The sequence below is a fragment of the Pteronotus mesoamericanus genome, unplaced genomic scaffold (genome assembly GCF_021234165.1).
Source record: "Pteronotus mesoamericanus isolate MK-2021 breed Mesoamerican mustached bat unplaced genomic scaffold, CSHL_Meso_final contig_94, whole genome shotgun sequence".
Classification (NCBI taxonomy): domain Eukaryota; kingdom Metazoa; phylum Chordata; class Mammalia; order Chiroptera; family Mormoopidae; genus Pteronotus; species Pteronotus mesoamericanus.
The window spans coordinates 31405078-31433016 of record NW_026555285.1 but is presented as its reverse complement, the minus strand read 5'-3'; the positions used below and the strand labels follow the sequence as shown (position 1 = coordinate 31433016).

The 27939-nt window shown below is 33.4% G+C and overlaps 1 protein-coding gene across 10 annotated transcripts in view; it reads left to right on the top strand.

The window, feature by feature from the left end:
* MYCBP2 (MYC binding protein 2) overlaps positions 1 to 27939 on the top strand; it is a 275901-nt gene that overhangs the window by 208946 nt on the left and 39016 nt on the right. For 6 of the 10 annotated variants that reach the window (XM_054586458.1, XM_054586453.1, XM_054586463.1 and 3 more), the window contains 9 exons: positions 355 to 487; positions 3948 to 4070; positions 6632 to 6811; positions 19036 to 20679; positions 21547 to 21716; positions 22177 to 22421; positions 24304 to 24471; positions 26535 to 26692; positions 27711 to 27910. In XM_054586458.1, coding sequence (XP_054442433.1) covers positions 355 to 487; positions 3948 to 4070; positions 6632 to 6811; positions 19036 to 20679; positions 21547 to 21716; positions 22177 to 22421; positions 24304 to 24471; positions 26535 to 26692; positions 27711 to 27910 — 3021 coding nt within the window. The remainder of the gene's footprint in view (positions 1 to 354; positions 488 to 3947; positions 4071 to 6631; positions 6812 to 19035; positions 20680 to 21546; positions 21717 to 22176; positions 22422 to 24303; positions 24472 to 26534; positions 26693 to 27710; positions 27911 to 27939) is intronic. The other 4 variants (XM_054586462.1, XM_054586459.1, XM_054586457.1 and 1 more) reach the window with 3 other exon arrangements.

The window sequence follows — 27939 nt, the reverse complement described above, 5'->3', positions numbered from 1 at the left end:
CATGCTATTTCTCAGTGTCACCACCAATATAAATAAAAAAATGCGTTGTGTTATGACATTTTAGGCGTCTAAAGAAAGAGCCATGTGTTTGGGGGTAACATTTAAAATTATTTAGGGATTATCCTTGGGTCTTAAAAATTATTATTTTAACTCAAGTCATAAATAAGGAGTATTTCGCACAACTTTCTGATTTCTGTCTTACCTCAAGCTGTGGTCTTAATTTCTGAAACTAATTTCATACTAGATATTTATTGGAATGATTACACTATTCAGACTCTTAAACTTTTTGCTGGTTTTCAGCCTGAGTGCCCTGAAGTATCAAGCCAACCAATCATGCTTTTTGTTATGTACTAGGTAACCAATTCTGAAGGTACATGGGTGCAGCTGGATAAGAACAGCATGGTAGAGTTCTGTGAGAGTGATGAAGGAGAGGCATGGTCCTTAGCTAGAGACAGAGGCGGAAACCAGTACCTCCGACATGAAGATGGCAAGTTGGCTTAAATTTGTGATTTATTCCTGTTAACCTTTGAAATGCTGAAGTTTAAAGCATATTGTATTTCTTTTATTACAAATAGCCTATTCTGTGTTGATTTTTTAAGTAAAAGCGAAACTAAGTGTTAAAAAAATCTTGCAGTTATTAACATTTGGCTACTAATGCACATCAAAGAAGAGAATTAAAAGAAAATGTGGAACATATGAATCCATCCATGTAAGACAGGCTTTTTATTAATAGGAATTTGTGTGATTATTCTTCTGTACCAGTCCAGGACTGACTCTTTTACCCCTACCACTAAATGGAAGTTTGGTTTTCAAACCTTCAGTCACAGTACTTCTCCAGGCAATTTTATTTAATTGCATTTTGTATCAGGAAAGAAGAATAAATGCAGAGTATCTTTTGGGTGTTTTCTAGTTTGTTGTTAGGGTTTCAACTTGAAACTTTATTTTACTTTTTCAACAGTTATCTCATTTAATAAAAGATTTTCCATTTTTCCCCCTCTTTCATTCTCCTGGTGGCAGTAACTTGCTCATCAAAGTTCAGACCACATCATCACTTGGGTGAAGCTTTATTTAACTGATCCTGAGAGATAGTCAAGAATTCCCTCAGTGTTCCTAAAGAACTGTATTCACTACTAGAACAAACTGGTATTATATTGAAGTTAATTTTTATTTCTTTATACCCAGATTGCAAGTCCCTTATAGGCAGGCACAGGGGTATTCTTTTTAAGATTTTATTTATTTATTTTTAGAGAGAGAGGAAAACATTGATCAATTGCCACTTGTATGCACCCCAGCCTGAGATCAAACCTGCAACCCAGGCATGTGCCCTGACCAGGAATCGAACTGGCAACCTTTAGGTTTGTAGGACAGGTTTGCAGGACAATGCCCAACCAAGTGAGCTACTCTGGTCACGGCGGTACACAGGATTTTATCTTTGTAGTCCTAGTTCTGAAACAATTTTTGCACATAACTCATTGCTCATTAAGTTTTATAACTCCAAGTCACAAAAGTATTAGTAAGGACATCAAAATAAATGGCTAAATCAAGCATAAATTTTTCTACCAAATCCCAGAATTATAGGATAATGCCAGATAAACAACAGGACATGCTTCTTTATTTCAAAAAGAATAAACATAATATTAATTATCCAAGAGCCATAAGCATAAATAGATTCAAAAAACTTTTGAAACCTGCTTGAATGACAGAATACATTTAGAAGTACCTATTAACGCTACACATAAAACATTCTCCATTTTTTCCCCCACAATAAGCCTTGGAGATAGGTTATATTATCTTCATTTTACTGGTAAGGAAATTAAAATTCATAGATTTAAAATGGCTTGCCTGTGGTTATACAGCTGGATACATGGCAAATAAAAAACCTGAGCTAGAATATTTACTTATATTTCAAAATCTGTGTTTGCTGCACCATTCCACACTGCATGAGTAGTTCAATGAACACAGTTTTAGAGCCTGCTCCCTCCTTGTCTTTACAGATGAATTTTTCTTAGTCAAAGATAATGTCATAAAATAATGTTGAGATGGTAGAATTATTCTTCATTATGTTTTGAAAAAAGAAAAAAGGCTTCATTTGATGTAAATCAGACACTTTACAAAACAGCCTTTCCATTTACAATATACTTTCTACATATAATGTTTACCACATATTCATAAGTTCTTAAACAGTTTCATTATATAGGGATATTCAGATATAAATGAAAATACCTAAAGTGAGATCACCTTAATCTAAGACAGAGATAGATAACACGAGAATGGTTTAGGTGACTATCAAAGGGTTTTTCTAGCTTAATAGTCACTTTTAACCGGCAGCACAGAGTAACGTGTGGGAGCGGACCCCGGAGCTGGTCTGCCAGGGCACACAGGCCGGCTCTGCGACTTTTCAGTTCTGTGGCCTCGGCTGGCCTATCTGCTACCTCTGTGCCTCAGTTTTCTTATTTACAAAATGAGGATACCTTGTACGTTCTGTATGACAGGCAAGTGGACAAATAACAACTATGATCCTTTACTTAGTCATAATGTGAGTCTTAATTTTTTTTAATACAGAGGCTGGACTAGTAAGGAAAGAAATGATAAAAAGTGCTTTAAAAAGGGAAAAAGAGCTCATGGCCGTGGACAACAATATGTTGATTGCAGGGGGAAGGGGAGGTGTAAGGGGGTTAAATGGTAATGGAAAAAATGCAATAAAAAATTTAGAAAAAAGGAGTTAGTGCTTTAAAACCACTAAGATTAGTTAATACAGTATCCAAGTAGTCTGCCCATTGGAATTAGTATGTAACTACTTAATACGGAAATCAGAGGACTTGGCACTATAGTAATTTATTTACATAAAGTAGTATGAGTAAAATGAAAGTTTTCATCTTTATAAAAATTCTTTATTAGCCTTCAGTATTCATAAATAAATCTAGTAAGCATAGCTGCTACTGTGGTCAAAACAGACTTTGCACCTGGTGCTAGACCATTCTGAGTCTAGAGGGTGACAGTGATGCTATCTTTTCCATTCAGATGACTCTTCATGAGTATTTTCCAGAAGGTATATTCCACTAATGAAATACCTTACACTGAAGACCATTGCCTAAGGGAAGTGCTGTGACTGGTTTATTGAAAAGTCTAGGAATGCTGGTAAAGGGATAGATCATACGTTATCCATAGATACAGCAGAATTCTGATTTACAGATGGAAGAAAACTCCACAATATTCTTCTACTTTCATTTTCTTTTTAAAGAAGTACTTTTTTCTCCTTTTTACATTTCATATAGCAGTTTTTATTTTGCCTTTTAAGCTGGCATGATATGACTTTAATTTTGCCATTTCTTTCTTGAAATGAGAATTCTGATATATTTGTTGACATCAGGATGCTTTAATAACTCTGACTACATGACCTAGTTTGCCATCTTTTTATTTAGGGAAAATATCCTTATATAATAAGTAAAAACGGGTTGAAAGTTAAATTTTTAATAATTTTCACATTCAAAATTTAAAATATTTTACAAGTCAAAATTCCTTTTGGTACCATATGCTTAGACATTTTGAAGACTTTTCCTATATGAATACGAGAATACAAAATATTTTGATTGCTGTAGGGTATCCAATTTTGTTTTGTAAAATGCCCTTGTATAAATTTGTTACTATGTGAGTTTCTGGTTCAAAAATATTAGTGTACATTCAGTGTACATTTTATTTCTGCCACAATATAAGTAAATTGGTTCCTTAGAGGTTATCCTATTTCTAAGTTTCTCTGTGTGTTTGATAAATGAAAACAAAGATTTGTCATGTACTTTGTCAATGTCAGTGACCTAATTGGTAAAGTTATTATCAAATATAAATATGAGGCTATTTTAATAGATGACCATCATAAAATCTTTCTTGTAATTTTCTCTCTATTCTTTGAATGTAGAATAACACATAAGAAGTTGTGCCTTTTTTTGTAGAACAAGTGCTTCTGGATCAGAATTCTCAAACTCCTCCTCCAAGCCCTTTCTCAGTACAAGCTTTTAATAAAGGTGCAAGTTGCAGTGCCCAAGGATTTGATTATGGACTTGGAAACAATAAAGGTAGGTGTTTATAAGTAGTCTTTTACATGCCTAAATTTAATATTTTATTACCTTTTTTCCTATCCATTATAATTACTGTTTACCCACAAAACTTTATTAAAGTTTATTTGTAGAAAACGTAACAGTCAAAATGTTTACAAAAGTTTAATACTATTGTTTTTGTCAGTTTTAGCGCAATTTTATAGTTTACTTACTTGTTCCTGTTTTAAAGACAGTCATTTTGAATTTACATAATAAAGATTCTTGTAACTATATCTAGTAAAAGAACTATTTTCTATTATCTACTTATTGTTAGGATTAATGTTAATAACCAAAAAAGAACTACCCAAAATGATCCATTTAAAACCAACTTTAATATTTTAAGTAATATTACACATCAGCTTTATAAAATTTGTGGGGTTTTGAATGTCTAACCACGTTATCTTAGTTAATTTAAAATTACTTGACATGATATCTTTGGATTTGGTATGTATAATGAAGTTGAAAGAAATCCTAAGTCATACGGATGTAAAATGTGTAGAACTTTCTGGCTGCATTAATAGAAAAGACCAGCATCATGGACACTTGAAGCAATAGTTATTTTGAAATAACTTACACCTGAATTTCATCAGAATTTCATTTGTGTGTAAATCTGGACACATTCATGTTCTTTGCTATGAACCTGATCCTGACTCTTTCAAAATCAGCCATGTTGTCAGCAGGCAGCGTGCAGTTGGATGATAGATTAGAGGGAGAAAATAACTTTCATGGAAATAATATTAAGTGTTATTTAAACTAATTCACATGATTTGATTTCAAGAAATAAAATCAGTGTCATTTTACCTGACTTGGAGAGCACGTGAAATAATGAAATAGTCTACAAAAAGCAAAATTACATCTACAGAGAGGAAATACTCAATTTCAAATTAAACCACTTCATTTGATATTATTTTCTACTTTTATGAAGGGAGCCTAACTAACTACATGATTTCTTTTTGGGTCTCCTTACTCCATTGTGTTGGTGTTCCTACAATTTTGCTTGCTCGTTTCTGGTAGCACAGATTTCAGCTAACGTGAGTTAAATCTTCATGCTTATGTAGGGTAAATTCTTGGTATTGTTTTCTTCATGTCCCTTTTTACCGTTCTCAGTCTTTAAAATCTCATTGCTTACTTACCACTACTATATTTGTATAATAATCTCTTTTAAAGCCATGTTTAATTCACATTATATGTTTTTTAGTCTCTACAATGTCTAAATTGTACTGGTGGCTATCACTTTAAATCAGTATTTAAAATATAATTTATTAAAACATCATAAAAATCAACTTTCAAGAGACGCAAGCATTGCTGACAACATGTATCATTAAATAGAAATAATGATATATTACTTTTTAAGTGTGCTTTTACTAATATTTCTCAAAAATAACGCACTCAATACACTTTTTAAATATTTAGATGAAGCAAAGAAATTCTAAGAAACTTTTACCTGACTGTATCTAACATTTATTTATTATCTTTAACAATAGTTCCCATTTTATTTAACTCTTTATACTATTCAAGATCAAGAAATTATTTTTTCCAAAAATTTTTTCTCTTTAAAACAGTTTTACAAAATTCATTATAATCTCTACAATTCTTTTTGTAATCTACCCCATTAATTTTTAAAAAATAAAGATGTGTAGCTTGTGTGTACAGTTCCATGTAAATCTATTTCTGTTGGTGCTTCATTTGAAAAATCATTTATGAAGCTTTATTACATTTAATGCATATGACTTTTACTGTTTTCCAGTTGTGCATATGTCTGGATATGCTTTTTTTTCCTCTTTAGAATCATTTAAACTGTTTAATATATATCCTTATAAATAAGCAGCTATCATCTATCCAGTTATGTTATTTCATATTTTTTTAAATATTTTTCTGTTAATGTCTTTTGTATTTAATATTAAGGGAAAAATGTCAATTCATATTTGAGATACTATCAAGTTAGGTAGCTCATATTCCTTTTTATCTTATTGAATCTTATAGATTTTCATATTGTCCATTAAAACAAGAGTCTGTGCTTTTAAAAATGTGTAATTTCTTTTGCAGTAACAATTTTAAAAACAAATATTAACTTATAACTGTAAAGATATTACTAAGTTAGTAACATATACTTTGCCTCCCCTGAATCCTACATTAAAAAAAAACTCATTTGCTTATTTTCTGCATGAAGTATACTGTCTATGAGGCAGGGTGATTGATATTATTCATTGTCAGATACTATGTAGAAGACATTTACTTAGACCTTTTATACTTAACATGAAAATCAACTTATCATAGATTCTTCATAGACTCTGTATTCTCCTATGCTGTTGCTAGCTGTTGTACGTGAATTTAAATTGATTTGGGCTGTTTTAATAGATTTTGTGGGTGCTTCCATTATTAAAACAACATGCAACTTTTGGTCCCTAATATGAGGATAATGATCACCAACTTCCACGCATTTCTGATTGGCATGGTTTTATTAGTGTTTAATTTTACCTGAATGTCATGAAGCACCATTTACTTTGCCATTTTGGATGTCAATTAATAACAAGTTGTAGTTTTGACTGTTTTGCCCACTGCAGGTGACCAACTGAGTGCCATATTGAATTCAATTCAGTCACGACCCAATCTCCCAGCTCCTTCCATCTTTGATCAAGCTGCAAAACCTCCCTCTTCCCTAGTCCACAGCCCATTTGTGTTCGGACAGCCCCTTTCCTTCCAGCAGCCTCAGCTTCAGAGTAAGTCTGTCAGTCTTACCTGCCTCATCAAGCCATTTCTGAAGCTTTGTTCTGAGTTGTTTATCAATTACTAATTATTTATCAACTCACCAGACTGGTTTTATTTAATGAGGATGTTATCCCTTCCCATATTTTTGAAGCATTTCAGCTATTCTGAGCTAAGACATTCTGCAGCTAAAACATTTGTTTTTACTCACACTTTTTTTAAGTGTGAGTATTTATTAACATATGACTATTACACTTTCTAGTCTGATTCCTGTATTAGCAAATATATACTATAAAACATGCTAGGAAAAACATACTTAAAATTTTCTTTTATAATGTGCATGATTATGCTAAGCACCAGTTATAGGGATACCTTTCATTGTTTTGTGTTAGATTTTTGTTATTTAGAGATGCCCCAAGATAATAAACCTATTTCACAATACCAGTAGGTGGAAGAGAGACTGTAGTGGGTAGGTTTGTTTCTTTTAAGTGAATGTGATATATGTCAAGTGTAGAGCAACTTAGGTTTCCAAATTTTCTCAAATTGTTGTTTCTTCTTTGTTTTCTATTATTATTATTTTTTGGCTATTGTTTTTGTTTTTAATACATTAAACTGATCATTTGATTCCAGTTCTGTCTCCTAGGATTGCTCTAGCCCTTCATCCATGATAGTAACTAATGCCAATATGGAGAATAGACCCAAAGAAAGTACACCTGAGTGTTCTTTTCCTTAATGACCTCCTGACACTTTTGTATAAACTTCTCTAAGTTCCTTAAAATATGACAGTATGTTCTTCTTGGCCTTCACTTCACATGTTGGCTATACAATATATAAATACACTCACTGAGTGAGATAGTTTATGAAAGTCTTAGCTTACACACCTATTATTTGGATTCAAATACATGACCTCTTTGCTTTAATAAAGAACATTCATACTGAGGTCTAAGTTATTTTCCTACAAAATTACTTTGATAACTATTTTTAGGATTACTTAAGATAATGCCAGCTAGTTTAGTCTTTTATTAGGAAACAGGGTAGTATATAGTTAGGGAATGATGTTATTCACTATGATATAATTATCTGTCTTAGGTAAAGAGTATACAAGAGGATAAACTTTTCTAGATTTGTACTGTACATTAGGCAAGTTAAAATAATAAAGTTAATTAGTTTAGAAATATAAGTATCAATTTAGCTAACCATCTCTATTCATATATGATATTCACCTGAATGTCTCTTAAAAGAAGAACTTTGAGGAACTATAATAGTGTCGTGTGTGAGACAGTTTTTTTCCTTCCTTGATAAACATTATAGAAGAATAAAAAAGAATTAAATACTTAGTTTATTCACTTTATGGAGCAGCAGACTGTTTACATTTAGATGAATTCAGTTTGAAGGAAGTTTTAAAGGTAAGGACAAGGTAAAAAACAAAGGAAAATAAATCGTAATCAGGCAGAAAACTTATATATAATATTTTTTATATATAATATTTTTAAACAAAAATTACTCTGATAATGTCATAGTGGCAGCAGACAAGAGAACTAAGGAATAAGGACCTTTTTGTTCTGTCTAAAGGATCATTACAACTCTTCTCAGGAAAAAGTGTAATTACTGTTTTTATTTTACCAAATTATTTAATGAAATATTTCAAAATGAAATATAAAGACTATAATAAATCAAAGTTGTCTCATAGGTTTCCCGATATGTGTCAGTATAGTTTTATGCAAATTGCTTCTAAGTGTTATCAGTACCACCACTTTCTTTACCCCCATCTTGGGGCAAATTTGAAATCATAGCCTAGAAGTGTCCCATTTACTATTTTTCTGAATCATTACTTTTCTGTGCTGCAATAATGGGAATTACTTGGGTCTCTTTACAAACCTCTTATTCTCAGCAGAATTATCACTGAAGTTTGACTTCCAAGTTCCAGAAACCAGAAGTCTTAATCTTTAGCATCACTAAAGAAAGCTGTGGAATCTAAAAATAGCTTTAACATTTTAGAAATAAATTAGAATTGTATTAATCCTATCTTATTAGGAAAATTAAATGTGGCAGAGTGCTCATTGCTAAGACTACCTGAGTAAGCTGCCCTTCCCTGAACTTCACTGATACCCATCCCACCAGCATTTTACCTTGCTTTAGAAGGTGGGTTATACATACCCCCTTTACTAAATAATAAAATGCTGCTTAGAGGACCATATTGTTAATTTTTGCTTATACTGATCATCACCACTATGTACTGAATACAGTGTTTTAAGCATTCTAATACCCCCTCATTGGAGATAATGGCTCCATTTTACAGGTAAGGAAACAGGCTTAGAGAAGATAAATTGTTTGCAATAGAAACATTCATAGATCCAGACATGAGGCCAGTTCTAAGTACAAAGGCCATGTTTTAAATGTTCAATTTTGCCTAGTGTCTAAATAATATAAAATTATATATATAAAATATTTCAAAATATAAGTTCTGCTAACATTTAATTCTAGCTTCTAAAGTACTAGCTTTACCTAGATTGGTTATTTTTCCCTTTATAGTTTAATTTTAAGACGAAAGCTTGGCTTGAATGGAAAAGGTTTCTTAAATGTCACAACTCAAGTTCCCAGCTAGGTAGACCAGCTCTACAGAGATACACATAAACTGCCCTTCATGTTAACTTTATCTTTCCATGAACATTTTTATCAGTAATTCTTTGGAACTTTTTCCTCTGGAGCATAATTTTATCACTAATCTCTGGAATTTGAAATAACATGGCATGTTAAATTAATCTGGTGATTTTTAATTAGCAAAATTATTATAAATGTACACATATCTGTATATACATACAAATTATTTTGCCAGTTATTCTAGTGAAATAGAATAATTACAGAAGTGAAAATTACAGATTTTCCTTGTCTTGCCCTGTGTATATGTACACAGGCATGAGAGAGAAAAGTACATTCTATAATTTACTTCTTTATTTCAAAATTTTATTTATGTAGTTTTCAGAGTTGTAAGCAATTTGGCAGTAAGAGTCTAGTGGACTGAGGTGGCAAATGATACTGTGCCCATTCCCTTAAGATTTACTGTATGGGGACAGGAAAAGCATAAAGTAAAACCAGGAGAGGACATGAGATCTGGAGAGGTTTTTATTTTATTTGCTTTTTAATGAAAAAAAAAAATGTTAAGGTTGTTTTGTAAGAAGAACGATCTAATCAGGAGAGAAAAATTGATGACACAGGAGACAGGGAAATTGCTAGAACAATATTCTTGTGTTAGAAGAGGGGATGAAATCTAGTGCAAGTGAAAAGCTTGGCTAAGTAGGAGCCTAAGTAGTTTATCCATCATAACAGGAGAGAAAGAAGAAGGTATAGTATTAGGAGCTTGAGAATGTTCTCCTTTTGTTTGTTTTTTTCTCAACAAAATAGGAAGCCATCAGCATCCCAGAGGTAGCATGTGGAGAATGTGTTGGTAGTTTGAGGAAAGAAGAGAAGGTATGAAGTAATAGCGAACACATAACCAAACATTTACCATATAATAGCATTTTAACTACTTCATATGAATCAACTCATTTGATTATGCTAGAGAACATGCTTCGTTTGAGAAACTGCACGCATTTGTAGCTTATAGTGTTAGTGCCCTAGTGGCAACATCTTACACTAGAGAGGATGGGGCCGTCGTGAAGGGTCTTATAAGTCTTGCTTAGTAGATTAGACTTTATCTCTAAGTACAGGGAATAAAGTGGAGGGAGTATAGGATCAGTTTCACATTTGTGAAAGAACTGAAAATATTAAGGAAAAAGTCTTGGAGAAAGGGCAAATGTTAGATGTAGGAAGTCCAGAGAAAAATTGACCAGGGCTTTAAATTAAGATAATTACAGTGAGAATGTAGGGAAAGGAACAAGAGTAGTGATATTTATGCTGTAAAATGCATAGGACATGCTAATTACTGCTGTGAGAGCCAGACTAGAAGAAAGTCGGTTTTCTGGCTTTGTTCTGAAAGATAAACACAGAATAAAAAGTAGGTGTTAAGAAAAAAAATGAGTTCACTTGGGTAACTTAGCTCCAGTAAATTATAATATAACTTGAATATGGAAAACAGTTAGCATCTCCATAACTAACAAAAACATTGTTGACTGTTAAGTTATAAACACACCATCAAATTATTCACATAAACATTTTTAATAAAAATGATCATTAGATCATTTACTAAAAATCAGTTTCGTGAGTTTTGTGATTAATATAATTTAGAAAGCATTTTTTTAAATATTTAAATTCTATTTTCATATTAGGTCTTTACTTCCTGTTCTTCTCTAATACTTCTACATTGTAGTATATCTCATTATTTACACTTAGCAACACTAAAACTAAATATTGCTACAGCTTTATTGAGGTCTAAATATATACATTCATTTTGATGAGTTTGCATATGCATACACCATGATACCATCACCAACATCAAGTAAATGTTTATCTTTTACATCATACTTTTTGTCACGTCATTAGAGGTTGACTTTCTTCTCCCCACTCCCTTTAGTTTATTCAGGGAGTATTCCATATTGATACGATGGTACAATTAATTCCTAGTGTTCAAGGGCCCTAAGAATCATCTAGTTCTCATTTTGGAGATAAGGGGATTCTCAGGGACTTGCCCAAATGATACAGTTAACCAGCAAATCTAAGACTTGAATAAGAGAGACTCTTAACTCACTCCAGTCATTTATTTTTTCCTATTACATCTCAGTTACCTTACATAAACTGTAAAAATTAGAAAAGCCAACAGGTCATTCACTCTAACCTTATTTTATACCTTAAATCCTTTAGCAGCATTCCCTGATAAACGTTGCCAGTTGGGAAATTCACATTATCACAGAGTCCTTCTGGTTGTCTGTTCTCAGTTCGTTAGGGAATATGGAAACAAAAATCCTGCCTCCCGCTCCCTCCCCCCGTAACAATAAAAGAATGGAACTGATGCCTCTGAATTATCTGTGGTTAATGCTTTCCCAGGTTTGAGGCAGTGACTGGTGCCTGCTTTTTTCTTCCCTCTCCGAACATAAGGATTTTATCCTAAAAGCCCTTTAGTTTTGGTTTCAGTTTTAGCTGTCTGTACTGCATAAGTGTTGTATTCTTCTGAAGGCAGGACATGGTTACAGTTAATAATCACCTGATCAAAAGCACCTGGTTTCTCTGATATATAGGTACTATTTTTTCCCTTGCAACTAGTAAGCAATTTGTGGAGAACCAGGCTTTATTTCTGAGAGCATCCCTAGCCTTCTTGTGTCTCAAGTTACTGCTCAAAGAGCAATCTTTCATCTTTTCTTGGAATTTTTAGAAGTTATTCTAAGGCCTAGGATATATACACATCAAATTTTCTCTGAATTTTTCTATTTCATCCATCACAACCTCTGAGGTGATATGCTTTTTCCTAATGTTATATCCCTTACCATATTTACTAAGGACTTACTATATATTCAGTTATATGTTATGGTTTTATCCAGTTACAGGTATGCCTAGAAGTCATTCAGAGACATGTATGTTTTGGAGGTATCCATCTTACGTATTTTCATTTCTGCATTCATATCATGTGGATTAATATTCTATTCTAGTGAAAAGCTTATTGCTGTTTCATCCTTAAGTTGGAAATTTTGTTCTAGCTTTCATTCTTTTATTATTCATTTAGTATATTAACATTTATGTAAATAATTTTTAGTTCCTATTCCATGTCTTAAGCTCCCTTAGCGTTCACATAATTCTACTTTTCTCCTGATAACTTTACTAGGATTCTGGATATATATATATTCTGCAGTGGTATTGCATACTCTCAATATATCTCTTAAGGTTTGCTTTCATTTTTAAAATTGAAAAATATAAATGTTTTAAAAAGTTAACTATTTTAAGGTATATTTAAATGAGCAAATTTTATATAAAGTAAATACATACCACAAGTGTTATCTGCAGTCACAGCTTAATTTCTTAGGCATTTAACAATAACCTTTTTTGACTTTACAAAATTTTTCTTCTTACTCACTCTGAATCATACCAGGAATCCATTCTCTCTAGGCTTTCTAACAGTGAAAAAGACTTCAAGTCTATTTTTTTCTTCAACACCTTTTACAGGAGTTTGCCCTAGTAGTGTTGTCTTGTAGTTTTCACATTTGTGTTTATACGTGCTTCCAATTAAGAGAGTATTTTGATTTCCTGCTCCTGTGTCCTACTGCTAAACTCAATCTTCACAGATTTTAATGACCAAGCCACAAGAGTGTGTTTTTACACTGGCATTTGGAATGACCGTTAAACTAACTTTTCCAGTCAAAAGCTGACACCCTTCTAACTGATATTTTCAGTGAGTTTCAGACTGTATTTTATGAGATTTAAATAGCTTGAGAATTTCTTTTGTAGTTTTTGTCACCTTTTGAGTTGTATGGACTTTAAAAAGGATGCTCAAAAATATTAAAACTTTTTTTAAACTTAGTTGAAGATGATTTGATAGCATCTCTCCATCCACTCCTACCATTCTCACTTGAACCCTTTTCAAGTGTCCTTGCAGTTGTCTTTATCCACCGACATTGCTATAGTCAGTCTTTTTTTTTTCTAAATTCATTTGTCAATCCTAAGATCTCATTTTACTTGATTTATCAGCAGTGTTTGACAGAGTTGACCTTTCTTCTTTGAAACTCCTTCTTTGCCTCCTAAATATTACCTCATCAACTGTTCATTTCCAGCCCCTTTTCTACATCTTCCTATATTCTGTATCCCTGGGAATGCCCCCGGGCTGTGGTCTCTTCTAGACCTCGCCCCCTATGTGGTCTTACCCAGGCATGGAAGGTTACCCAACATCTGCATGCTCTGACTCCCAAGTTTATCACCGCTTGATCAAGTATGTATTTATTTGTTCCTTTCTTCACCTGAAGATAAGCGCTGGGACTTTATTTCTGTTCATCATTTTATTCTCAATGACTAGAACAGTATCTTGACACATGCTACGAACTCAGTACCTCACATGGAATAACTTTTTGGTGTATGAGTAGTTCACCTTAAGTTTTGGCCATAATAATGAGTCCATGAACTATTACTTTTCTGTTTTGAGAAAAGTATGTGTTATATTCAATTTTTTATTTCAGTACTATTAAGAAAGTTATCTCATTACCTAAATATATTTCAGCTCAATTAATTACATTTATTTAATTGCTATGAGTTAAAATTTTATATAAAATGATTTCTTAAAGATTTAGACAGTTATTTTAGTACACTGCTTTTACAGACTGTTCTTTATAGGTTCTATTCTTTTTAAAAGATAAATTATTTAATTTTAAGTACTTCATTTTCTGCATGGTAAATCATGAATGTGTTTAACATTTTTCGGTGACTTGTGAATTTTCTTTGCTTTGTTTGTGATGTGAAACTTTATAAACAAAATGTGGTACCTCAGTAATAGGATCTACAAAACAAACACTAGATATTGGGATTAGTGCTAACATTTTTCATTGAAGATGAACTCAGAAAAATAGTTAACCATAAACGTCAACTTGAGCCCATTCTGAGATACATACTGGAAAAATCTAAGTCATATGTCCATACAGAAATCCAGAGGACAATAGGTTAAACTGTATGTAAATGTATCTCCCACTATTTACAAACCCCCCCAAATTTTTTACTTAAAAATTAAATTTATAAGTAAATGAAGACCAAATTAAAGAAAACCAAGTTTAAAAAGTATTAGTCTAAAAAGAAATGCTCAAATTTGATTTATCAGAACTATGAGCCTTACTTGACTTTTAAGTTACCACATTTGAAACTATCATTATTATTCTAAATTAATTAATATGACCTTTGTTTTCAGTTTTAATTTTAGAGAAATATAAACTTGTTGAAAAATCTAGTTGAATATAAACTTTTAATAATAGTTGTCACACATATCATTTGAAATGCTTTGTTTCTGCTTGTGTTCTCTGCTAAATTTTTTTCCATTGAATCTGTGCTGCTTCTTTGCCAATGTTTTCCACTGTAGAATCTCCATCTCGCAACCTTGCTTCTCGTGAGCGCATTTACAAAAATTATGGTGTAGCTGGGCCTGCCTCTGCTCTTTCATCTCTGTCTCACAAACTGAAGGGTGGGTATGCGTGCGACCATGGATGGGCCATTCTTAATGAACATAGGTGGTTTCAGTGAAGAAGTTATGATTCACCTCAGTCATTTTCATCCCATTCCATTTTTTAAGATTAAAGTTTATTCATTTAAATTTTTATATTTGGGGTTAATTTGTGATATATCAGTTCAATATTATAGTGTTGGTTATCCTGATATGCATGTTGACTGTATTTATAGGCTAAATATTACACTTACTTAATTTCAAACTTGTATGAGGTCTTAAAATGGATAGTATATAGAAAGAGGTGCCTGCTTTGGGGAGTTGTCAAATTTTTAGAACAAGATGGTATATATAATGTAGGGCAAAAGTAGGTTGACAGTTGTTAGTATATGAAACATAGTATATTCTTATATTATTATTTATTAATTATTGTGTAATTTTCTGTATGATCAACTGTAAACCTCTTTTTGCCCCACCCTGTATGTAAGTCATGAGGCACATTGTGATCTGTAAGAATATAGTATCTTTGTGACAGGTTAGTCGTTAAGTCATTTTTCTGTTATATAATACAAAAATTATTTTCCTATTTTAGTGTTTTGTGAGAAACACTTTGATAGGTTAAATTTTGTTGAAGTTTAACTTAGTTATTAATTACCTGTTTTGTCTGGCATGAGTTTTCCTTATAGTTTTTTCTTAGTCACTTAGTTTAAAAATTTTAAACTTAGTATAGTTAAACTATGTTGACAATTGATAAAATTTCAGACAATTTAAAAATATGCTTTTAGTCCTTTAAAATATTATAAATGTCTACTTAAATAATTTTGTCCAAAAGTAATACTTAAACTTACAATCCTATCCTAGGAATTTTATCAAGGGGTGTTGTAGCAATGGCTAATATACTGTATATGTTTTTCAAGTAATTTTTAATTTTCTTTTTCTTAAAAATGGTTAAAAGAGTTTTATATTCCATCTTTATACATTTGACAGTGATACTATAGAATATTATAGTATAATAAATAGTATTATAGAAACTGGTCTTTACAGAACCTAATCTCTATGGTGTATGGTGTTATGCAACCTGATATAGACTATATATTATGGCATATAATATGACAGTATGGTATTATATTATGGTATGTTATAGTATGGTATCATAACTTGAAGACTTACAATTTTTGCATAAAAACAATTATGCAGGTCATTAATGAATGAAAACTTTAAACATATTTACTGATTTGCTTGAATGTACTAAATTTCTATCCTATCCTTTATTATTTTTTTTAGAATTCATTTGAGGTTAGAAAATATTTTGCCTATTAGCCCTTAAACTTATATATGATAAATATAATCATTAAATTAGTTTAATAATGAATTAGTTAAGTGATGAATGTGAAAGTATTGTGTGTGATCTGAAGATATTTAATAAAATATTTGTTTATGTTTATTGATATTTCAAGCAGCCATTACATGACAATTATTTATAATATTTACTACATGTCTCAAAACTTTAGAAACCCAGATGAAGATAACATCATTTAGCATCAAATAACAAACTTGATATATTATTCCTGTAATATATGAAGAGAACTTTAGAAAAGTAAATTTTTCAAAAGTTTAATTATAATTTTACAAATAAATCTTAGGAAGAAATAATTTCACATTATTTATGTGCCTGGACTCACAAGTCACCACTATCACACACTTACACTCTAGCAGTCACCACCTACAGAGCTAAAGAAAATATTTACCACTAGAGATATAAAAATAAAGTATACAGATGCCTATACTCTCTAACCCTTTCTATATAACATTTTTGCTAGCACTTGATAAATGGTGTTCCTGATACTTGAAAGATTACATCGTTCAATCACAATGGAGAGACTTTCTTTATAAGGAATTGAGCACCATTAATTCAGAAAGGAAGCCTCTTTCAATTCATGAGCTGATCTTTTAGAGAGAGGTGTGCCAGATACAAAAGATTAACTACTCTCTTATTTGTCTAGATTCACCATTATATATGGCTCAGCTTCCGAAATAAATGTGATGATGAAGGCATTGCCAGCTATCAGATTAACAACAAAAAACTAGTATTCCAGATATTACACACTCAAAATTAGTGGCAAGGACTTCTTAGGCTGATGTTTAATTCTACCAAATTCAGTATATTTGTTTATAAAATTTGTTATGTGGTTCTATTACCAGATCAATAAGATAGGCACCAGTTTCTTAACCTACTTTTATACAGTTTGAAAGCACTTATGTATCAAAATTGTAACATCTTTTTATCTGTGCTGAGGCAACATAAATATCTGGATTTTTTTTTTTAATGTCATGGTTTGTTTTGCCACTTTTCCTCTGAGTTTAGCCCAGTCTCTTATACTGGTTTTAGAAAAAAGAACATATATAATAAATGAGACTTATGACAACAAAGAATTGCAAAAAACGGAAGAGGATTATATTTAGTAGGTACTTTTATTTATTGAAAGAGTGAGTAATTATTCTGAACACTGGCACATTGCAGTTAAAATATGCTCTCGGTAGACTGTTAAGCCATACTTCATGATTTCACAATTACTTAACTTGCAAACGTCTGACACTAACACTGCAGTGGTTACTGTCACCTCTGCTGTGTGGCCTTGGGAGCCATATTGTAAAAAGTGTATTTTTGGAGAATGAAAATTTGGAACTAGCACAAGAAGAAACATTAAGAAAATAGGAATTCCTTTACTTCATTCAACAAGTATTTATTGAGCACTTACTATATTCTAGAACCCATTCTTGACATTATATCAGTAAAGAGTAATAGACTGTAATTCCAGTTCTTGCAAACCTTCCATCAGAAGGGCAGACTCAATGGCAGTACTGTCTTGACCTGTAGGTGACTAGAGTGGGACTACAAACACCTGTGTGCACTTGCATGCACAGGCGCGCACACACACACACACGCAGGCAAGCCAAAAAACATTTCCCTGCGTGATTCAAATTGTTCACATTTTTTCTCCCCCTTAAAAAAAAATACCTGCAATTTTTATTTATCTGAAGCAGATTTATCTGAATTTACTAAATACCATTTTTAAAAAACTAAACACTTCTAGCAAGGTGTATGGATTTTCAGTTTTTCATACCACATGCATCACTTTTATTAGATTGCTTTCCTCCTAACAACTAAGACTGGGAGTTTTTATTTTAGGGAGGAAAGGTAATGTTGTAGGTTGTACCACTTACTGGTAACAAAGACCACCTGGCTCTAATGCCTCAAAGGAAAGCAGGAAATAGTAGGGACAGATACCAAAAACAATGGTGCCCATGTAGAAATATCTAGTGTTTTTACTGGGAACAAGGTAAATTATTATTTTTTTCTTTTTATCTGCCATTTTCCTGACTCCTTATTTTAAGGTCCCCCACAATTCAGACACAGACTACTAATTCTGAGGATACTCTTTTATTCCAAGGGGACACAAGCTCAGAGTTCAAACCAGCTAAGTTTAATGAACTAAATAAACTTTTAGAGTACAATGTGTTTATAAAACAGTAGACTGCCTGAATTGCATGTAATTAAATAATACCTTTGGTCATTCATATTTTAATTATAAATTACTGTAATCCAAACATTAAAATACTGTTTTCGATGCAACTCTTTATTAACCTAATTGTATCTGCTTGTAGACTTGAAAATGATAAATGTATTTATAAATTCAGTTTCCTAATTCAACAAGACTTGTACCATTAACATTCCTAATAAGATTGTGAGATATCACTCTATTGGAAATTTAGCCTGACTACTTCATATTTAAAAAACACACATACTTTCCTAATTTTTTTCGAAAAAATTAGTTATGATTTTTTTCTTTCTAGTCCCTCACTGAATTTAAATTCTCACTGATTATTGTACTAAGGCTGAGGTTCAGATATGATGGATAATTTATAGGCACTGTTTGTTCAGTCTGTTCTGCATCCATGAAAATTGTTTTTGGTGGAAATGGTTGTATAGTGATGTAATAGAAATTCTATGAAAAGTATTTTCTTTTTTCTTCCTTTACTTTTCAAGCATTTTTGTCTGTGATAAGCAATACAAATCTTTTTAGCTATGTTTTTTTTAATCAGTGTTTAGTAGCTAAATTATCAGTAAGTTATCATTTTATTAACAAATTTTACTATGAAATGGACCACAAACAGGTGACCGAGGAACTATCTCAACATCTTCTAGACCAGTCTGTACATCAGGAAAATCAGAACTGTCCTCCAAACACAGCAGATCAATTAAACCTGATGGACGTATGAGCCGGACTACTGCTGATCAAAAGAAACCAAGGGGTACAGAAGGTTTATCAGCTAGTGAATCCCTCATGTTGAAATCTGATGCTGCAAAGTTGAGGTCAGATTCTCATAGTAGGTCATTGTCTCCCAACCATAACACCTTGCAGACGCTGAAATCTGACGGGAGGATGTCTTCTAGTTTCAGAGCTGAATCCCCGGGACCAGGTTCTCGGTCATCGTCTCCTAAGCCAAAGACTCTCCCCGCCAATAGGTCTAGCCCATCTGGTGCTAGTTCTCCCCGCTCCTCCTCACCGCAGGATAAAAATCTACCTCAAAAAAGCACTGCTCCTGTGAAAACAAAACTCGATCCTCCTCGGGAACGTTCCAAATCAGACTCTTACACACTTGATCCGGATGCCCTCCGCAAGAAGAAAATGCCTCTCACAGAGCCATTAAGGGGACGATCAACATCACCAAAACCAAAACAAGTACCAAAGGATTCAAAAGATTCCCCCGGATCGGAAAACAGAGCTCCTTCTCCCCATGTGGTACAAGAAAATCTTCACAGCGAGGTGGTTGAAGTCTGCACTTCAAGTACTTTGAAGACAAACAGTCTAACGGATAGCACCTGTGATGAAAGCAGTGAATTTAAGAATGTGGATGAAGGTTCAAATAAAGTTCATTTCAGCATAGGAAAAGCCCCACTGAAAGAGGAACAAGACATGAGAGCATCCCCCAAAATAAGCCGAAAATGTGCTAATAGACACACCAGGCCCAAAAAGGAAAAATCCAACTTTCTCTTCAAAGGAGATGGAGCCAAACCTTTAGAACCAGCCAAACAAGCCATGTCTCCTTCTGTGGCTGAGTGTGCCAGAGCCGTCTTTGCCTCTTTTCTGTGGCATGAAGGCATAGTACATGATGCAATGGCTTGTTCTTCATTCTTAAAATTTAATCCTGAACTTTCCAAAGAACATGCTCCTATAAGAAGTAGTTTAAACAGTCAACAACCTACGGAAGAAAAGGAAACCAAATTAAAAAATAGACACTCATTGGAAATATCGTCTGCACTGAATATGTTTAATATTGCACCTCATGGACCAGATATATCCAAAATGGGTAGTATCAACAAAAATAAGGTGCTGTCGATGCTTAAGGAACCACCTCTGCATGAAAAATGTGAGGATGGGAAAACTGAAGCCACTTTTGAAATGTCCATGCACCACCCAATGAAGTCTAAATCGCCTCTTCCGTTAACTTTACAACATTTAGTGGCTTTCTGGGAAGACATCTCTTTGGCTACTATCAAAGCAGCTTCCCAGAATATGATTTTTCCAAGTCCTGGTTCTTGTGCAGTCCTTAAAAAGAAAGAGTGTGAAAAAGAGAATAAGAAGGCCAAAAAAGAAAAAAAGAAAAAAGAAAAGGCAGAAGTTCGGCCCAGGGGTAATTTATTTGGCGAGATGGCCCAGCTGGCAGTAGGAGGACCAGAGAAAGACACCATCTGTGAGCTGTGCGGAGAGTCACACCCGTACCCAGTGACATACCACATGCGGCAAGCTCACCCAGGTAAATGGTGTTATTAAATATATATAAGGACTTTTTGTAAAAAAAAAAAAAAAAAAAAAGAACTAAGTTCTTCTAACTTGAGATGTTCTATCTATAAATCACGTTAGACTAAAGGGAAACTATTGCACAGAATTTATAGTATCTTATTAAAGTGCATTATCAATTTAGGTTTTTTGTGAGAAATAGGTAATGCAATTTTGTGCTATTTCATTTTAATGTATTACATTTTTAAATACTGCTTATTTTTAAAATGTTTTGTGTGTTACCCAAAGGATGCTGTTAAGGTTAAGGTGTCTCACACAACACTGAGGAAGGATCCCAGTATTAAGTCTCCTTTGACATTAGTGTTTTTCTGTTCAGAATGGCAAATTAGATTATATAGATGGGAGAGGCATTTTCCTATAGAGGTGATATCAACTGTTTCATCAGAGGGTTATATTTTATTTAAATGTAAGGATTCCTATAACAATTGATTAGTATTCAAAATTTCCCCATTTCAAATTTGGTTAAATTTTCTTCCCTTTCTACATATTATACCTGAAACCTTGTGTAAAATGTGTGATTCCTTAAAATGTATTATTTTTACAGAATATTTTTTACCTATTTTGTTTAATTTTATTGGCATACTTAAGTATATCTAAATATACACATATTGTATATTTCTTTTCATCTGCCTGTGTAGAGTGTTTTAGGTATCTTTTAACTGATTACTTTTTGGTCAAACATGCTACCTTTCTGTTATAGTTAATAGTCTGGAAAAAAAAGTGAGATGCTTCAGTGTTTTGCTTACTTAAGGAGGTAAATCTGTCATTAATGTGTAAGTGGCAAGGATCAAACTAAGGACACTTACTTTGTTCTTGATTCAAGGTTGTGGCCGTTATGCTGGTGGGCAAGGCTATAATAGCATCGGGCATTTTTGTGGAGGATGGGCTGGTAACTGTGGCGACGGTGGCATAGGAGGAAGCACTTGGTATCTGGTATGTGATCGCTGTAGAGAAAAATACCTCCGTGAAAAACAGGCTGCTGCAAGGGAAAAGGTATTTTTATTCTGTTTTGGCTATCCTGTTAATGATAAGGATAAACCTTATAAAAACCTATTTTTATTATTTTAATATATCAGATAACTCCACATAGTTGATATTAAAGATCAACTTTATAACAGGACTGTTTGCTACACCTGACTAAAAATTTTGCTAAATACACACACACAAGGATTATTTACTCTTTTCTAAAAATAATTCCCTTTAGATTTTACTCGTTAGGTTTTTTAATTTTCCCAAGGACATAAAAGAAATACACGTTATGTTCACTATAAAATAGTTTCAGTCAGTTTAGGAGAAGTATGAAGTGAATGTTGTATTGGGTAATCACTGTTACTGTTTTAAAGTGATTCTACAAGTGTTTAATAATTTTTTTAGAGACTCAAAATACTTATGTTAAGAAGTTAAGAATTTATATACAAACAAAAATAAATCTCTACAAATTTTTCTTTTCCAGGTCAAACAATCTAGGAGGAAGCCAATGCAAGTGAAAACTCCTCGTGCGTTGCCCACTATGGAAGCTCACCAAGTGATTAAAGCAAATGCACTCTTCCTGCTATCTCTGAGCAGTGCAGCGGAGCCCAGCATTCTGTGTTACCATCCTACAAAGCCATTCCAATCTCAACTTCCCAGCGTAAAAGAGGGCATTTCGGAGGATCTTCCTGTTAAAATGCCTTGCCTCTACCTGCAGACCTTAGCTAGGTAATATGACTTGATTGTTTTATTTAATCACTTGGGATTAACAGCTACTGATGTTTCACTAATATCATGCTCTGAATACCTACACTATATTACATATATTGTGTACAATAAAGAGACCTCCAGGACTTCATTTTCTGAGTTGCCTTGACCAACATTTTGATATGTTGACTTCATTCTGTTAAAAGCAGGAACTGCTAAAGTGGAAAGAAACTATTTCTTAAAGAATCTATAATTTTTTAAATTATTCATTCTGACAGCATTTAAATGAATACCAGCTGGGTACCAGCTTTGTGCTAGACCTTGAAGACACCAAGATGAATATAATAAAACGATGCCTTCTGTGTGCTCACACTCTGGGGGGAACACAGACATGTAAATGAAATGTTTAAAATGTTACGTGATCAGTACTAAAATCAAAGTACGTACAGGATGCTCTTAAAGCATGAAAGATGGAGAGTTTCTGAATCTTCTGAGGAAAATAGGAAATGTTTCTCTGAGGATATGACCTTTTACGAGAGTCTTAAAGGATAAATAGGAATTAATCGAGCAGGTAATGGGAGGAAAGTGATTCCTGACAGAGCAAACCACGTGTGTGAAAACACAAATGATGAAATAGCACCACACATTTAAGGACTCACAGGCTTATTAAAACATTGGCTACTGGGAAAAATATATGAAATTCTACCAGAAGTGGCTACCCAAAACCAGGTAATGTGGGACCCTGTGTAGCCCATGCTAAGGTTGGAGTTTACCCCATAGAGGAAACAGCAGGAGAATTTGAAAAGGGAAATGCGTGAACTGACTTGCAGTTTGAAGATCACTTAGCTACTAATGCAGAAACTGGATAAAAGGGTATTACTGAAGATGGAGAGCAGCCTATTAATAGTGTGCTTTATTGGACTTCAGTAGTACAGCCTGTGCTTGCATGCATTAAACACACTCTGAAACAGCCTTTCATATACCAAGTTCAGATTTTTTTCATCAGGAGACAAATGAACATTTTAGAAACTCCCTGCTGGCATAAGTGGCCAACCGACAATTCCATTTTGGCAGTGTTGTCCTGTTTGTACAGCAGAGTTATGTCAGGGTTTTTGTTGTTGTTTTTTCTTTTATCTTTGTACTTATTACTTCAATAAAGTGAATGGGAAACAAAAATGAGAATGTGAGACTCAATACACTTGAAACCAACATGAAAATCATCAGGTATCCCAAATGTAATAAATCTTTAGCTTCAGTGAGACCACTTAGTACACTTAGGTTAATAACTCTTTGTTCCAGTTTGAAAAGGAGAGAATGAAATTGTAAAACATGTAAAAATGCTAACATACCATAATTATGGATTTTATATTTTTAGCTCTCTGGGGAATAGACGCTCCCTCAACCCATGGAACATTTTACATATCTGATCTTTCTCAAATTTAATTCTTGTGTATGCTCCTACCAAAAACGGTGGCTGCTGTATTTAAACAGTCCATGAAAGAAACATGAGCCTAAACCAAGACAGTGATGACAGGGAATTAAGAGAGAATGGTTAAGAGAAGAAATCTGCTGCTCATAGGACTAAGCCTATTACATCACTGAGATATTTTAACTAGGCTCTGGGTAATTGGTGGGACCATTCACCAAATCACCAGAAGAGAGAATACTTCTCAAAAGGAAAGAAAATGAATTCAACGTTGGATTTGAAATCTTTGTAGTACCTGGAATATCTGTGTGTAAAATTTTGAGGCTTTTATGTTCTTTTGTTTACATCTATAGTTATTTTAATACTTTACCTACATAGATTTACATGCGCCGCTTTTACTTTTACAAAGGAGATTGAAAATGGAAAGTATCTGTATTGCCTTCATACTTCAAGTTACTGGGTTTAATTTTAATGCAGGCATCATCATGAAAATTTTGTGGGCTATCAAGATGACAACCTATTCCAGGATGAAATGAGATACCTACGTTCAACATCTGTGCCTGCCCCATACATATCAGTAACTCCTGATGCAAGTCCTAATGTATTTGAAGAGCCAGAGAGCAATATGAAGTCTATGCCACCAAGGTATTTGAATTCTCTCCCCTCTGTTGAATAGCCATTGTTTGGTGGAAGAAAGACAGCTATAAAAGAATGCTCTTAGGTGTTCTTTTATACATCCTCCCACCTCAGGAAGGACATTGAGTCAGCTCTGCTAAGTATTACAGTAGTAAGAAAAAGCCTACATACATAAGTAACGTACAGGGTTTTTGATAGCAAAAGTAGGCCAATTGGGAAAAAAACAACTAATGAAGTAATAGTAAAACATTCCATTATATGATATCATTTAGTGCTTTAGTAAATCAAACTAGGGAAAGATCACTTTGAGGCAGTACTTAAAGAAGGTTTCATGAGAAAAGGAGCACTGAAAATAAATCTTGAACTTTTTGGAATATTGCTTACAGTTCTTCTCTACCCACCCACCCCCAATTAGGTATAGTAGTATCAGAATAAAGAGCTTCTGGGAAACTGAATGGAAGCATGTAAATATAATGCATAGGGAGCTGGGTACCACTGAGACTTTTTAGAAGAGGGAGATGTGATAAAAACACTAAGTCTGAGAGCGTCAATTGAGAAACTGGTAAATTTAGTCAGAGATCTCAGTTAGCTATGCCAAATTAGATTATGTTGGCAGTGATTATGAAAAAAAAGATAAAGGAAATATTTTGTAGGAAAAAATAAATTAACATTCCTATACTCTGGTCATTCAGGAACCATCCAGCCCAAACTGACATCCAGACATATATATCCCAGTTGGTTATATTCATTTCTAGTCTATTCAGACAAGAATGTACATGCACTTAGAGAGGTGCTGAGTCAAGAGAATGGCCAGGGAGTTAGCCACTAACTAAAAAATACGTAAGCTTTCTGAGGGACATAGAATTCAAAGATGGCTTGAATGAGAGAAAAGAAAAAACTCCAGAACCCAAGGTGAGCAAAAATGTTACAGTTTTGAATGAGATGACAGGGGAAAAAAAATGTACATAAAAAGAAGTTTGTAATTTGTGCTAGAGAAAAAGGAAGGAAAGCAATTTCCACTTTTTAAAAAAATGCTCACTCAACAATGTATTTACGTTGACTTTCTAGATAGAAACGTTGATGGTTGCCTCTGTACACACCCCAGCTGGAAACGTTTCCATTGATTTTTAGAGAGAGAGAGGGAGAAACGGATTGGTTGTTTCCCATACACACCCCAACCAGGGACATGTTTCCATTGATTTGTAGAGAGAGAGAGAGAGAGAGAAATATCAATGTGAGAAAGAAATCTTGATCAGTCACCTCCTGAACACACCCCAGCTGGGAATTGAACCTGTAACCTAGACATGTGCCCTGACTAGGAACAGAACCAGCAACCCTTCAGTGTAAGGGACAACACTCCCACCAACTGAGCCACGCAGCTAGGGCGCTACTTCTTTTTTTAATAAAACACACCAATAAAGGAAATTGTATAATCATCTTAGTAACTTTCCAAGTGTTTTTTTAATGTTACTATAGTAAGTAGAAAAAACTGTTAGTTTATTTAAACCTGAATGAAAACCACTAAGTTTTTATGTAGAATATAACTATAACTGAAGAAAAGCAGTTTGTTACATACTCTAGAGAAGGCTCTTTGGACAACGCTTCCCAAGAATGAGAAACCTAATAGAACATTCAAGTATCAAAGAAAATTGAATCATTTCACTTTCTACTATATTAGGTTTCTGTATGTACATGCCCATTTTCTTTCTTTTCAGTGCTTTTATGAATATATCTTCCTGTTTTCCTGAATATCATAACATACGACTTTTACCACAGGGTCTTGATTTTGAAAGGTCTTAGAACATATGGTGCCTTTTTTTCTCTCATTTAAAGCACAAAATAGATTTAAGAAAACCAAGTTTTAAGATACAGTTCTAAAATCAGTCTAAAAGTTGCTGTATTTGGAAGAAATTGAATTGATTTAAAGAAAGAATAGTAAGTTGGCTTTGAATTCATTTCTTCACATGAAATACAGTTTTACATATTTGACTACACTATTATAAACTAAGTATACTTTTACTCCATTTACTTTTTCTCCTAAGTATTTATCTGTTAACTTGTTTTATCTACAGTTTAGAAACTAGTCCCATAACTGATACTGATCTTGCAAAGAGAACTGTCTTCCAAAGATCATACTCAGTTGTTGCTTCTGAATATGATAAACAGCACTCCATTTTACCTGCACGAGTTAAAGCCATTCCTAGAAGAAGAGTTAACAGTGGAGACACTGGTAAGTATAAAGATAAAATGGAAGACTGAACGATCCAAATGGTTTTATTAACAAATATTTTAAATATCTAATTGTGAAGGGGGAAAGATTGGGTTAATTTTAAATTGTAGTAGACGTTCTTTTTATGTAGCATGGCCAAAAGTGTGCCTCTCTAAATTTTACATCTCAGTTTGAAGAGACACCCAGAGATCATCCAGTGATTATTCAGGATTAAATGGACATTTAAAATCTTATTTGTTAGGCCTCTAAGCCAGGAGTTGCTACCATTATTCCTTTCACCAAGTTTCAGTGAACTAGCATTTCCAGCGACTTATACTTTCATAATTATCTTATCACTCCCAGTAGAAGCTTAATAACTCTTACAGCCACTACCACTCTGAATAGATAATAAAATATGGGGATCTGAGTAGCTCTTAATCAGTAAAAACATTAGATAATCTGGATCAATTGGTATCAATAGTCCAAAATTGGGGCTGGTTGATTCTGTCCCAAGAATAAAGAAAGAAACCCAAGAAAAAGGTAATATGCTGATGGTTTAGATCACTAGTAGAATGAAGATATGGCCTAATATCCATAGGTAGGTGATTTCATATCTTACTGAAGAGCTACAAGGACAATACTGTTGAGCATCCCCCAGTGATTTCTGTGTTCATATCACAAACAGGTTGGAGCTCTCATTGAGGTGCTTTAGTTATAAAGCAGTCCTTTAGAAAAGGACGGGGGTGAGATACAGATTTCGTTTAGGGAGAGAGCAAATCGCTTCATGTTTAGTGTTTTAGAAAGCATGAACTTTACATTTAGCCCTGGATTTAAAACCCGCCTCTGCAACTTAATAGCTGTCTGACATGAGGAAAGTAAAATATTTAAAAGACTCAGTAAAAATTGAAATCATTGTAATTTGTGCCAAGTGAAAAAACAACTGTTGAAGTGAATAAGCTAGATACTGTTTTTAAATGTCATCTTAAATATATTAATCTTATGTGTTGTCTATGAAAATTAATACTTTTTTTTTTAATAGAAGTTGGTTCTTCTCTCTTGAGACATCCATCTCCTGAGCTTTCCCGGCTAATCTCAGCCCACAGCTCTCTTTCCAAAGGAGAACGAAATTTCCAATGGCCAGTTTTAGCTTTTGTTATACAGCATCATGATCTAGAAGGTCTTGAAATAGCAATGAAACAGGCCCTAAGGAAATCTGCTTGTCGAGTTTTTGCTATGGAGGTATGAATACATCAGTGGGGTTATTGATT